At 36.5% G+C, this 14,527-nt stretch overlaps 2 protein-coding genes across 2 annotated transcripts; one reads left to right on the top strand and one right to left on the bottom strand.

Moving 5' to 3' along the window:
- The first annotated feature begins 5,907 nt into the window (after positions 1-5,907).
- On the top strand, positions 5,908-8,528 carry LOC128194252 (pentatricopeptide repeat-containing protein At1g71490-like). The gene has a single exon (XM_052869377.1). It carries the CDS (start codon positions 6,184-6,186, stop codon positions 8,356-8,358), a length of 2,175 nt encoding a protein of 724 aa, XP_052725337.1. The 5' UTR covers positions 5,908-6,183; the 3' UTR covers positions 8,359-8,528.
- A 1,147-nt stretch (positions 8,529-9,675) lies between these two features.
- LOC108320788 (peptidyl-prolyl cis-trans isomerase FKBP53) lies at positions 9,676-14,071 on the bottom strand. The gene is made up of 11 exons (XM_017552328.2): positions 13,966-14,071; positions 13,696-13,769; positions 13,072-13,307; positions 12,773-12,912; positions 11,627-11,960; positions 11,289-11,477; positions 10,705-10,951; positions 10,496-10,583; positions 10,377-10,418; positions 10,249-10,297; positions 9,676-10,054 (listed from the first exon to the last, which is right to left on the bottom strand). The coding sequence occupies exons 1-11, from the start codon at positions 13,976-13,978 to the stop codon at positions 9,973-9,975; spliced, it is 1,494 nt and encodes a 497-aa protein (XP_017407817.1). The 5' UTR covers positions 13,979-14,071; the 3' UTR covers positions 9,676-9,972.
- Between the last annotated feature and the right edge of the window lie 456 nt (positions 14,072-14,527).

Raw genomic sequence — 14,527 nt, 5'->3', positions numbered from 1 at the left:
CAAATGGATGACCATCGCCAAAGAAACGTACCCAAACAGCACACAACACAAACAATGCAAGGGTGAGCTAGATATAAAAACATGTTATACATATAATACAGTTAATTCATGTCATCATACATAGATACATATAAAGGAACAATTAAAACATGCTCATGAAACCACAACTCACACATCTTTACGCTTGCATAGTTCTGCTGCACTCTCCAACACTATACAAGGTAAATCCCCAACACACGACTCATCTGGATTTGTATAACAGTCGTCTTTGCACTTGCATAGTTCTGCTGGCACTCTCCAACACTAGCAAGGTAAATCCCCAACCTGCCTATATCTGCCATTAAAAGCTATAGACGAGGACCTCCCTCTACTCTCACCACTGACACTGTTCTTCTCTATGGCTCTGTTCGTTTGGATAGATTTGGAGGAGATGATTTAGGGGAGATGATTTGAATGGATTTGAGGGTAATTTTTTAGTTGTTTTTTTGAGTGGATTTGTGGGTAATTGAGAGTGGATTTGGAAGTAAAGTTTGTGAGAATTAGTGTAGGATTTGATTGATGTGATAGATTTTAAAAATTAGTTTAATTGGTAGAAATTAAAGATTACCAAAATGCCCCTAGGTATAAAAGTAATATAAAATGTTATATTTAATTGTAAAAATGTTTATAAAAAAAATTATGAATAATTTATAAAATTAATGTTTAAAAATTATAAAAATTAAATAATCAACTTATTTTTAATAAATTAGAAAATATAATATACCTAATTTTATTAAAATGTACATCTTTTTAAATTATAATATTAAAATAATTATAAAAAAACTGAAAAAATATATATTGCGTAACCGGTTACACAACCGGTTACGCGTTCGCGTAACCGGTTACGCCACCCTCCTGTGCATTGTCTTCTTCGGCTCTGAATTCATGGAATCAGTTGCTTCTTCATTCCAGTGCTTCTTCATGCCATGAACAAACCAGGATTGGAATTTAGGTAATAACTGAAGGGCACATTTGACTTTTCCGTAACAATCCGTGCAAATCTCTTCATTCATGCGAGTGACGAAATTGGACTTCATCCCGCAAATCCATCCTGCCTCATCCCTTGTTATCAGCTCAAGCGACCAGTACAGGTTAATTCAATCTTCGCTCGCAAATCCGCATGAACAGTAAAATTTGTTCATGCGAACACAGCTTATGTGAGCATGAACAATGCTTTGAGTGTAGGGATAGACAGACCGATCCTAAGTTCACTATAGTTATACAGAACAACCACAACACCACATACCACTTTCATCCATCTCTCCCCGAGATGTCTACTTCATACTCACATACATCCTTTACATTTATAATCATATCATCACATTAATTTATCATATTTCATACATTCACATACTTTCACCTACATCACATCACAGTATATATTCCAAGCATTTGTACATATAATTCAATAAGAGAAAATAAATTTAAACTCCAACATTATTTGTAGAATACTATTTGGACGAGCACTATTCACCGAACACCATTGAACGAACGCTACTGAACGAACGTTATTTTAAAAAACACCAGGCGAACACTATTTGGCCGAACGCTATTCACCACAACGATTTGGACGAACGCTATATGCCGACAGATACATTGCCGAACACTATACTATTTGGACGGACGCTATGAGATCCAAAATAAACATGCCGAACGCTAAAAACCGAGCACCATAGATTAAACACTATTCGGCCGAACGCTAAAACCGAACTCCATATTCAAATCGGATATGGTCTGGACGAACGTTCAAAGATCAATCATCATCAAAGACCGAACGCCTATGGACACCAAACGATATTAAACCGAACCCCAAAGGACGAACGCTCAAAGATCAAGCCTAGTCGTAACACTACCTTCGACGAGTACTTCCTGAGGATTAACATCATCGAGATCGGTCGTTCCCTACGAACGATGGGACAGAACACTGTAGGGACGAACGCTAGGGTCGAAACTCACTTAACCGAATACTAAAAGAACGAACGTTAGAGTCTTGGCCGAACACCTAGATCATTTTGCCGAACGTCTGAAGCATTGGCCGAATGATTACAACTTAACCGAACAGTATTAACTCAAAACCTGACCGAACGGTACTAAACCCATTCTGACCGTGCGGTACTAAATCAAATCCTGAGGGTACTAATTTTATTCGAACGCTACAATTTCTAATACACCAGAAACGTTCAAAATTTCAACTTAATAATATCCAATTAAGACTGAACGATCCAATCATTAATACACCAAAAGCGAACGCTTGACCGAACGATTACTAATACACCAAAGCCGAACGCTAAAGATCCAAACTTAATATTATCAACTTAAGGCCGAACGTTCAAGATTAAACTTCCGAATATCAATTTAAAACTGAACGCTCACTACGAAGGATCACTGCAGAATAACATCATCAATTGGTACTGGATCAACACCATTCCGAACGGTACTAAAATCAATACTTAACCGATCAACAGAAATTAACTACCGAACGCTCATTTAATCGCTAATACCCCAAAACCGATCGTTCGAGGTCCAAAACTTAAGAATAAGCAACTTAAGACCGAACGCTTATTAATCCACCAAAACCGAACGCTAAAGATTCAAACCTAAGAGTCCATATTAAGGACGAACGACTTCAATCACTAATCCCCAATACCGTACGCTCAATATTACTTCTTGTAAATACCAATTTAGGGACGAACGCTCAAGGTTGAAACCTAAAATACCAAATTGATAATGAACGCTACAATCTGGACAATGAGAATACTAAACTAAGTACGAACGCCTAACATCTCTAATTCACTGGATAATATTTTGACGAACATCTAATATGTAACTAACCAAGGACGAACGCTCGTCACATGGAATTTAAAACCGAACGTTCAATTTTGGCCGACCGCTAATTGGTCGAGCACTGTGTGGACGAACGCGCGTTTCTGCAAAATTCTGCAGAATCGCACCAGGTTTTCCAGAAACCCAGAAATCCCAAATTTCATCCCCAAATTCCCAGATTTGCATCAATACAGTATATTTTAACAATCTAACAAAAGAATCTAGTTCCCCTTACCTCTTAAAGACTTCCTTGGATCTTGAAATGCAGAGTCTTGATCTCCTTCCAAATCCACAAGCTCTCCACTTCTCCTCTCCTAGATTTGCAACAAGCCTTTCACTCCTGCAGATGCAGCACCGAACACCTTTCTTGAATCAATCTCTCCCAAGACTTGCAATCCAAGGCCTCCTTGCACTTCAGCAGCTCCGAACTTCACCCTCTCACAGATTTAGCAGCAAGGCTTTCCACTCCTCCCGAATTTGCAGAACCCAAATCCTCCTCTCAGTATTTTTAAAAGCCAGCATTCCTTCCCTTGAGTGCTCTTTAGACGGTGCAGATTAAAGAAAAAGGGCCCTCTCAGTGCTGCTCTCCAATAGCAATTTAATAGAAACTCACTTCTGATATTGGGAGATCCACTTCTGATAGTGGGGCGGCTGATGCTTCCAACCATGATGACTGCCGCCCCCCACTTACCTAAAGAAAGTAACGTGCGGTCCTCACAGATAGTCTCTTATTATTTAGGATGCTTTCGATGAATTTATTTATTATTTCATACTACTTTTAATATGTTTTTAATATTTATAAAATTTCATATTTCTTCCAAGTGGATGATCATCGCCAAAGAAACATACCAAAACAGTACACAACAAACAATGCAAGGGTGAGCTAGATATAAAAAGAACATGTTATACATATAATACAGTTAATCCATGTCATCATACATAGATACATATAAAAGAACAATTAAAACATGCTCATTGAACCACAACTCACACATCTTTACGCTTGCATAGTTCTGCTGGCACTTCCCAACACTATGCAAGGTAAAACCACAACTCAAAACTCCTCCGGATTTGTATAATTGTCGAACCAACAGTCGTCTTTGCACTTGCATAGTTCTGCTGGCACTTCCCAACACTATGCAAGGTAAATCCCCAACTTGCCTATATCTACCATTAAAGGTTATAGACGAGGACCTCCCTTTACTCTCACCACTGACATTGTTCTTCTCTATGTGAGCATGAACAATGCTTTGAGTGTAGGGATAGACAGACCAATCCTAAGTTCACTACAGTTATACCGAACAACCACAACACCACATAACCACTTATAGTCATCTCTCCTTGAGATGTCCACTTCATACTCACATACCTCATTTACATTTACAATTGTATCATTACCGTAATTTATCATATTTCATACATTCTCATTTCACATACATCACATCACATTATACATTCTAAATATTTGCACACTTAATCCAACCCAAGGGCAAAGGAACTTAGAATCCAACATATTTGTAGAATACTATTTGGACGAGCACTATTCACTGAACACTGTTAGACGAACGCTATTTTCCAACACCAGGCCGAACACTTATTTGGATGGACGTTATCAGATCCCACAATATCATGTCGATCGCTATTTCACCGAACGCCATATTAGATTGAACACCACTCGGCCGGACGCTAAAACACCGACCTCTACATTATACCGAATACTATTTAGCCGAACGTTAAGGTTGATCACTTAGGCTCGACACTAAACACCAAATGCTATTTGACCGCATACCATTAGGTCGAACGCCAAAAGAACGAACGCTATGATCAAGCACTTAGACTTAACGCTAAGACAGCGAACACTACCAGATCAAATCTCATCCAGACCGAACGCTCAAGATCACTTCCTGAGAATATCAATTTAAGGACGAACGTCTACAATTTCTAACACACTACGACCGAACGTTCATGGTCCAAGCTTAAGAATATCAATTTTCAACCGAACGTTCCATATCTAAATTTATGAATATCAATTTAAAACCGAACGTACACTAATACATCAAAACCGAACGTTCAAGATTCAATCCTAACTTATCAGATGAAGGCCGAATGCTACAATCACTAGTTCGCCGAAGCGGACGTTCAAGATTCAAGCCTGATAATACTAAATTAAGCCGACGCTAGAGTTTCTAATACACGAAGACCGATCGTTCGAACGTTCAAGATTGAAAGCTTAGTGTACCAGTTTAACAACGAACGCTCAAAGTCAATTATACACCCAGATGAACGCGCTAGATCACCATTGGAGACTAGCAAATTAAAACTGAACGCTACAATCACTAATACATCAAACCGACCGTTTAAGATCCAAACCTAAGAATTCAAATTAACAGCGAACCCTCACAATTACTAATACACCAAAACCGGACGTATAAGGTTCAAACCTAAGAATCCAAATTAACTCCGAACGCTTACAGTCATTAATTTACCAATACCGAACGACAAAGATTCAAACTTAAACATTCCAAATTAAGACCGAACTCTCACAAGCCGGGAATACCTCATCTAAACCGAACGCTAAATATGAGAATACGATTGAACGCTTAAGGTTACTATTTCACCAAGACCGAACGCTACCCTCACATTGAAGGACGAACGATAACATTCGCCGAACACAAAACCGAACGCTCAACATATTTTGGCCGACCACTAATTGGTCGAACCATTTGGACGAACGCGCGTTTCTGCAGAATCGCACCAGGTTTTCCAGAAACCCCAAGTTTTCATCCCCAAATTCCCAGATTTGCATCAAATACAGTATATTTCAACAATCAAACAAAAAGATCTAACTCCCCTTACCTCTTGAAGACTTCCTTGCAAACCTTGAATCAATCTCTACAGTGTGTTCCTCCTCTGCCGTTCCAGTCCTCTGCTACAGTGTCCAGCTCTCTCTCTTCTTCTTTCCTCCTTCAAGAATCCTTAAAATGAAGAAGTGAATCTCCTTGCAACCCCAAAAGTTCTTCGCTTCACCTCTCCCGGATCTAGCAGCAAGACTTTCCACTCCTCCCGAATTTGCAGAGCCCAAGTCCTCCTCTCAGTATTTTAAAAGCCAGCATTCCTTCCCTTGAGTGCTCTTTAGACGGTGCAGATTGAAGAAAAAGGGCCCTCTCAGTGCTGCTCTCCAATAGCAATTTAATAGAAACCCACTTCTGATATTGGGAGATCCACTTCTGATAGTGGGGCGGCTGGTGCTTCCAACCATGATGACTGCCGCCCCTCACTTCTCGTTTGCCATGATCATAGCCCACACATCGTTATTAGTTTATGCCATATTCCCCATTCCTTTCTATCCCCACACACCTCTTTTTGTCTCGTATTCAGAAGTGCATCCCAAAATTATGGAAACAAACCCCGCAACAATCACTGTTCAATCCCATCTTGTGTAGCAATGCATCCATGGTTGGTGTTCTCATTGCATCCCTTAAGGACTTTGTGACCAATGGCCACCTACCAAATGCTTTCAAAACCTTCATTCAAATCCAGCACCATGCTTCTTCACACCTTCTCCTGCACCCCATTAGCTCCCTTCTCTTTGCTTGCGCAAAGTTTGAGTCATTGTCACAGGGTAAGCAACTTCATGGCCATATCATCTCACTGGGTCTTCATCAAAATCCTGTCTTGGTTGCAAGGCTTATTGGTTTTTACACAAATGTTAATATCATTGGCGATGCCCAATTTGTCACTGAGAGCTCTTGTACTTTGGATCCTTTGCTTTGGAATATGCTTATCTCGTCGTACGTTAAAAATGGGCTCTGTGGGGAGGCTCTTTCTGTGTATAAGAAAATGTTGAGTAAGCAGATTGAACCGGATGAATACACTTATCCTTCTGTTCTCAAGGCTTGTGGGGAATCGTTGGATATCAATACTGGGATGGAGGTTCAAAGGTCTATTGAGGCTAGCTCCATGAAGTGGTGTTTGTTTGTGCACAATGCTTTGGTCTCCATGTATGGCAGGTTTGGGAATCTGGAAGTTGCGCGTAACTTGTTTGACAATATGCCAGTTAGAGATACTGTTTCGTGGAACACTATAATCAGCTGTTATGCCTCTAGGGGTATGTGGGAGGAAGCGTTTCAGCTGTTTGGAAGTATGCAGGAGGAGGATGTTGAAAGGAATGTGATTATATGGAACACCATTGCCGGAGGGTACTTGCATTTGGGCAATTTCGGAATGGCACTTAAGCTGATTTCCCAGATGAGAACATCCGTTCATCTGGACGCTGTTGCATTGGTCATTGGGTTAAATGCGTGTTCCCACATTGGAGCCCTTAAATTGGGAAAAGAGATGCACGGTCATGCGGTGCGAATTTACTTTGACATGCTTGAGAATGTGAAAAATGCATTGATTACAATGTATTCTAGGTGTAGAGATCTTGGGCATGCATTTATGGTGTTTCATAGAATGGAAGAGAAAGGTTTGATATCTTGGAATGCCATTCTTTCTGGATATGCACATGTGGATCGAACTGAGGAAGTATCCTTTCTTTTCAGAGAGATGTTACGGAAGGGTGTTGAACCTAATTATGTGACCATTGCAAGCGTTCTTCCCCTGTGTGCTCGCATAGCGAACCTGCAGCATGGCAGAGAGTTTCACTGCTACATTATGAAGCGTGAACAGTTTAAGGACTATTTATTATTGTGGAATGCCCTGGTGGACATGTATGCAAGGTCTGGCAAAGTTTTAGAAGCCAGAAAAGTGTTCGATTCAATGAGTACAAGAGATGAAGTTACATACACTTCCATGATTTTGGGATATTGTATGGAGGGTGATGGAGGAACAGCTCTAAAACTATTTGAAGAGATGTGTGAGTTGGAGATTAAGCCAGATGTAGTGACTATGGTTGCAGTTCTCACAGCTTGTAGTCATTCTGGTCTAGTAGCACAGGGGGAATTACTGTTTAAAAGGATGATAGATGTTTATGGGATAGTTCCACGCCTCGAGCACTATGCGTGCAAGGCTGATCTCTTTGGGAGGGCTGGTTTTCTGAAAGAAGCGAAGGAGGTTATCACAGGGATGCCGTACAAGCCAACATTGTCAATGTGGGCTACTCTTATAGGGGCTTGTCGAATCCATGGAGACACAGTGATGGGGGAATGGGCAGCAGGAAAATTGCTAGAGCTGAAACCTGATCATTCAGGTTACTATGTGTTGATTGCCAACATGTATGCTGCTGCTGGTTGTTGGAGCAAACTAGCAGAGGTGAGGACTTATATGAGGAATTTGGGCGTGAGAAAAGCTCCTGGTTGTGCTTGGGTTGATATTGGCACTGAGTTCTCTCCCTTTATGGTGGGGGACACTTCTAACCCTCATTCATATGAGATTTACCCTTTGATGGATGGATTGAATGAGCTGATGAAAGATGCTGGTTATGTCCGTAGTGAGGAGTTTGTTTCATCCGAGGAAGAATTTGAGGAGATGAATATAGTAAGGAATGTATACTAAGTAGAAGTTAGAATATGTTTTATTTATACAGTTTCAAACTGGAGCAGTTTGTCACCTATAAAACAGAAACTTGCTAGATGAAGAAAAAAATTGAACTCTGCACACTGTAATTATCGTGGTCATTTTACTTTTACACCTATCAAATTAAAATCAGCCATTGACGATTTAAATAGTAATATTTTAATTATATTAACCTTGCTTTTAATGTAAAATTTTAATCTATATTATTATATTATTAAAATGGATTATAAAGTGGGTATAATTTTTTAAAGGGTGTCAGTACTATTTAATGATCAAATTATTTATTTTAGTAATAATTACTTTAAAAAAAAGCTTACTTTTTATCATCGAAATTAAATTTCAGCCAATAATTAATCCCGTAACAATTACATACAAATGGTAAAAATACGTGTGTGCAAGTATAAACGGTTATGAATAAGTGGTACTTACAAGTGTTTATTATTTATAAAATTTATTTTAATATCCATTTATAAATGATACTAATTTTATTTTAAAATAAAAATTTAGTTTATATTTTATTAAATTAAATTTGATTAAAATTAAAATTAATTTATTTTATCAGATTAAAATGTAATTAAAATTAAATTTTAATTTATATTATATTTTACATATTTTAAAATATTTGTAAATATTTTTTAAACAAATATATATATATATATATATATATATATATATATAAATAACAAAAAAGAAATTATTATAAATCAAATAAAAAATAACCATTATTCATACCCAACACACCCAATTCATTGTGATTCCTACTTTGTAAACAGCTATACTTCCTACTTCTATCTAATTAAAATAAGTGCTTAAAGTTTATTTAATTCGAATTATCTAAATTTTTTAACCAAATAATGTTTTTTTTTCTCAGGTGGGATAGGAGAGCGAGCAGCTATACTTCCTACTTCTATCTGATTAAATAAAGTGCTTAAAGTTTATTGAATTCGAATTATCTCAATTTTTTAACCAAATAATGTTTTTTTAGGTCGGATAGGAGAGCAGCTATACTTCCTACTTCTATCCATACTTGTTTTTGATATTTTATTTAAAACCCCCACTACAACATAATAAAAAATATTTAAAAAAAACATGAACTGAAATATAATAATTAAGTAAAATTTCATGGAAACTTGCAATTTGAAAAAATTAATAAAAGTTGATGGTTTAATTGTTGAGTTTTACAAAAAATCTAAATCGATTCAATTTATACAAAAAAAAAAACTGAATAAAAGATAAGAATTTAAAAACTACGGATAAAATATAACGTATTAAAAATACAGTTATCTCAGCAAAAAATGAAAACCAATATAACACATTTTAAACAAGGATTAAAGGTATAGTAAAGCACAAAATGTAACTCTCCCATCTAACGATAGACACTATCGATAATGAAAGCAAACACATTTGCAAATCTACACTCGTAAAGCTGTGTGAATTCCTCTATGCAATCCAAAATTTCCTACAAAACTTGGCCTCTATTCTAAGACGCCCCTTGGAAACAAAAATGGCAAATGTGTGGTTAACATTCTCCAAGACAAACAATGAGGGATAGAAAAATGGATGCGAAGACCTTTGGAACGGAATAGTTGGAAATTAACGATCAACATCAACCAACTCAACATCAAATACAAGCCACGCATTTGGTGGTATAGTCCCAACGCGCTTATCTGCGTATCTGTGCAACAAAACAAAACAAAACACTTGTAATTTGATTACACCAAGTAGCTCCTTTAAAGTGCGTAGAGTAAGAAAGAAAAATACACAGATGCTTTTACTGAAGTATACAGATGCTTCTCACGACACGAACTACACGATCAATGTAGAGAAATCGAATTCAACAAATAAAAGATAAAATTAGGAAATTCATACCCCATAGATGGTGGAATTGTGATCCTTCTTTTGTCCCCGATCCTCATCCCTGTCGAAACAAAAGAAAACTTTAATTGGTATAAAGAATTACTAGGCAGTAGACAGCTTAAAATCTTATTATATATTACCATTGATCCCAACCTCCCACCCTTTGATGACTTGTCCTACACCTGCAAATACAACATGAAATAGTGAAACATACATAAAAAGGAAAATCACAGCAAATTCAACACAGCAGATTACATACCCAGGCGAAATTTAAAGGGTGCTCTTCCCACATTTGAGTCAAATATTTTTCCATCCTTTTGCAGCTTGCCAATATATTTAACACCGACCTGTAATCAAACAATAAGTTCCTGTTAAATAAAATATATAAAAAAACATGTGTTGAAGAGAATTATCCTTCAGTGGACCACGCCAATGCAACCATCAAAAAATATGTAGGTGATGAATAACCTTTTTTCCAGGAGCAGCTCTTTTGCCATCAGGTTTACCCATAAGGAGCTCCTCTATAACCAATCCGTTCGGAAAAGTTCTCACTTGAGAAGGCTTGGTCTCAGTTTGTTTCTTCCCCTTTTTCTCTGAGGCAACAGACAAATTCTGCTTTTCAGCACTTGAAGTAATTTGCTCTGCAGCAGCTACCCCTTCTAACTCCTTCGTCTTTTTCTTCTTTTTTTTCTTGTTTTTTTTCTCAGCACCGACCCTGGCAACAAATATCACAAACAAATAGTTAGCAAACAGTACATAACCCTAAAAGTGAAACAGAAGGCACAGAAACCCACCCCCTAAATTTCCAATCTTCAATATCTCAAGCATAGAAAGGGTAATTAGAAATGATTCCACAGGAGCAAAGTTCACCACAAAATCAAGCAAGACCCAACAAATACACATCCTATATAGTTGAATTCCAATTGTGGTGGTATTTCTAGTAGAACTTTTTAGTTTGGTACCAGATCTATGTACTGTTTAAGACAATCAATGCCAGTAACAACAAAAGCCTAGTGGAATGAAACTGATTCTAGTTAGTTGACAGTTCTTACTCGTTATTGGACAATTTTCCCTCATTTTCATCCTTTGCATGAGAAACATCACTCTGGCTGGTTGTAGTTTTGACAGCCTCTGGATGCTTTTCATCTGGGGCAGTAACATTTGTCTCATTGCTATTGCCAGATGCATCAGCACTTTCCTCTTTAATACGTTCCTTTAACTTATTTCTTTTCTTTTTTTTCCTGAACAATTTATAATCGTCAGAAAGGGTTTAGTACAAAACATCCAGCACAATATTTTTGAAAGTATTTCAAAAAGAATCAGGTGGGCAAGGCAAATATTAGATGGAAACTGATTCTCGGGAGTAACTAAAATGGTAAATCTTTCTCACCCATCCTGTGGCTCAACTTCATCAGCACTGTCAACCTTCCGTTTAACTCTAGCAGAATGATCGACATCTTTTCTCTTGTTGGCATTCTCAATTTTCTTAAGTGCTTGTTCTCCTTTCATTTCTCCATCTGCCTTCTGAGAGATAGAGACATCTTTCTCAGCAGTGGAAATTGGAAAACCATCTTCATCTTCATCTTCATTTTCCACAAGGTCAGACTTGAAAATTTTGCTGTCTTTTGGTTTCAACTTAGCTACCTGTTTCTTTTTCTTTAATTGCTTATTTTGATCATCTCCAGTTTCAGGTTTTTCATCATCCACTATTTCTTCAATTACAACTGAAACAAAAGGGGGAAAGAAAACACATGTCATTAATGTTGATTTTAATAGAAAAATCTTGCAAACTATGATGCAGAAGCAGAAGCTGTGGAAACCAATTTAAACTTTTCAGTTTCTTTCCTACACTCAAAACATTAACAAATTGCACATTGTGGAAAATGACAGAAAGCCAACAATCTGCTATATCATCTAACAGATAGCATCACAGGCTTATCACACAACAGTTGAAATATGATGTATATTATCAATTATATATGGCAGAAGTATTGTCAAAGATGACAGAGAGTGTAGGACACATGCCAGAAACAAAACAATCATAGTGAATGCAACAGCAGACCTAGTTGGAATTAGGGACTCAGAGAAGTTCCGTTATGTTATGGCACTAACAGCTATTTAACAAAAATAGCACACAAGGAATGCATGTGTTAAAATGAGCAGATGCACAAAAGAATGATTGTTGATAAAATAATGATAAAACTCATAATAGTGAAAGTGAGAAATATATGATTGAATTTTATAGCAGATATGTTATCATTATTTTCCGGACACAATCATACACAAATTTTCTTGGACAGTTCATTATTTTTCACAAAACAAATACAGTGGTAGAATGTGAGTATTTGATGCCATTTCATATTCTATTTTACTATAAATTTAAGATTTGTGTATCTGTAGATGGAAAAAAAAACGCACATGATAACATCAATAAGAAAACTACAAAGTTAAAAGAAAAATATACATAACATGAAAGTAAAAAATGAGTATAATTGTTTCATGACCTCAAGAAAAGTTTATAATAGAATGAAAATACCTCCACTATTTCTGACTGGTGAAGACCGGTAAATATCAACATCACTATCAACAATAAAGCCATTATCATATTCATCTTCACTATCATATTCAGATGATTCAGTTGTATCAGTTCCTTCAATGTCTTCCCCCCATGAATCACTTTCACAACGTAGTAGGAAAATCAAGAAGAAAATAAAAAAAATTTACACCAAGAATCATGTCCTAGTCACAACTATATAAAAAAAATTAAAAAAACAAAAAAAAAACTTAAGTTGAAATGCAAATAAGTCAATAAAAGAAAGTTCTTCAGAAGGATACTATTCATAGTCATCCTTAAGCTCATCTCCATCATCAGCCACGAAAAAACCAGAAAGGTGGATGCTTCGTGAACCAATGACTGAGAATGCAACTAAGTCATCAATGTCAAACTTAAGATTCAAAGGGCATGACTCAATTCTATTTGGTAGCAATGAACACAAGAAAACTGGACTTTTGTGTCCAGAAGCGCACTGAAGAATGCTTTTATCCTTCGACGAGCCAATGCCTAGAGTAGCCTGAAATTTTAGGACAAAAAACTAAAAATGAAAATAGTTCATACATACCTGCCTTGACATTTTATATCCAACTCAAAAATATCAACACACTTCAGACTCCTCGAGTGCCATTGCATTCGAACCACATAAAATTACATTTAAATGCATATGTTATATCGACGAAAAAACTATACTGATTAAGCATTCTTAATCCGATGAATATACAAGGTCAAGCAAATTTATCAAGAGTCCGAACTTAAAACCCCACGATGAAATTATATTCCAAAGCTTAATATCAAAGAAAACAAGCAAGAATTGCATAAGACAAACCCAAGATACAAAGAAAAAAAAAATCCTGGAATCTCAGGGTGTTCGAAAGAAACAAAAGTTGAATTCATGAATGAAGAACCTGAGTAACGTGCAGTTTCCCTCGCACATTGTCAGAGTGATAAGGACACGGTTTGCCAGGTTTGACTTCAATCCCTGAGCTCACAAAGAAAATGAAAAAGGCAAAATAAAAAACACATACCAGAGATAAAAATAAATGAAAAACAAGTAGAAACAGAATATTAGAAGCTAAAACGCAATTTCAGAATTAGAGGTTAAAGAGTTGAATGCTTGCGCATTTAGAACTACATTGAAGGAGCAAGAAGAGAGAAGAAGGACGAAGATGACTAACCCCAGAACCCCATTCTGAAATTTGTGAAATGAAATTGAAATCCACGTCACCGTTGTTTAAATATACAAAAACCCTAACAGCGAGTGCCGTTTTGGTTACGAAGCTGCCGTTTAAAGACAAACCAACCCTAGATAGGTAAGATTGGTGTGTTTTTAATATCTCGGATTTTTCGCTAGCTGGTCCAATTTCATTCTTGGGCATTTTCTTGTGCACTTCCAAAGTTTCTTCTATCACTCCCATAATCATCAAAAGTAATTTCTAGAATTTAAATTTTAACATTTCACAACATTAATTTCTTTTCACACTCTCATAAAGTACTATTTTGAAATTAATTTTTAACGTGTTTGGAAAAAAAATTTGTGATACTTTTAACACTTCCCAAAAATATTTTTCGGAATTTTTGTGATACTTTTAACACTTCCCATTAATTACTTGAATTGTTAAGTTGGTAGAATTACCAATATATATTAATAAATATTTATTATTTTGAAAGTGAATTTTTATGCAATGTATTTTGCTTAAACTTTTAAAACTGTCTTATTTTCTTTTATCATAATTTTTT

The sequence above is a fragment of the Vigna angularis genome, chromosome 10 (genome assembly GCF_016808095.1).
Source record: "Vigna angularis cultivar LongXiaoDou No.4 chromosome 10, ASM1680809v1, whole genome shotgun sequence".
Lineage (NCBI taxonomy): Eukaryota > Viridiplantae > Streptophyta > Magnoliopsida > Fabales > Fabaceae > Vigna > Vigna angularis.
Note: the sequence above shows the minus strand (reverse complement) of the source record. Positions and strands in the feature narration are given on the sequence as shown.

Bases quoted from the DNA above. Each gene is read 5' to 3' on its own strand.
- LOC128194252 (XM_052869377.1), top strand. From the start codon at position 6,184: ATGCCATATTCCCCATTCCTTTCTATCCCCACACACCTCTTTTTGTCT.
- LOC108320788 (XM_017552328.2), bottom strand. The intron at 13,308-13,695 runs GTTCTTCATTCA...CTAAAATTTCAG, and splicing joins GGAAACTGCACGTTACTCAG to GCTACTCTAGGCATTGGCTC. The intron at 10,584-10,704 runs GTTATTCATCAC...GTTTGATTACAG, and splicing joins GAGCTGCTCCTGGAAAAAAG to GTCGGTGTTAAATATATTGG.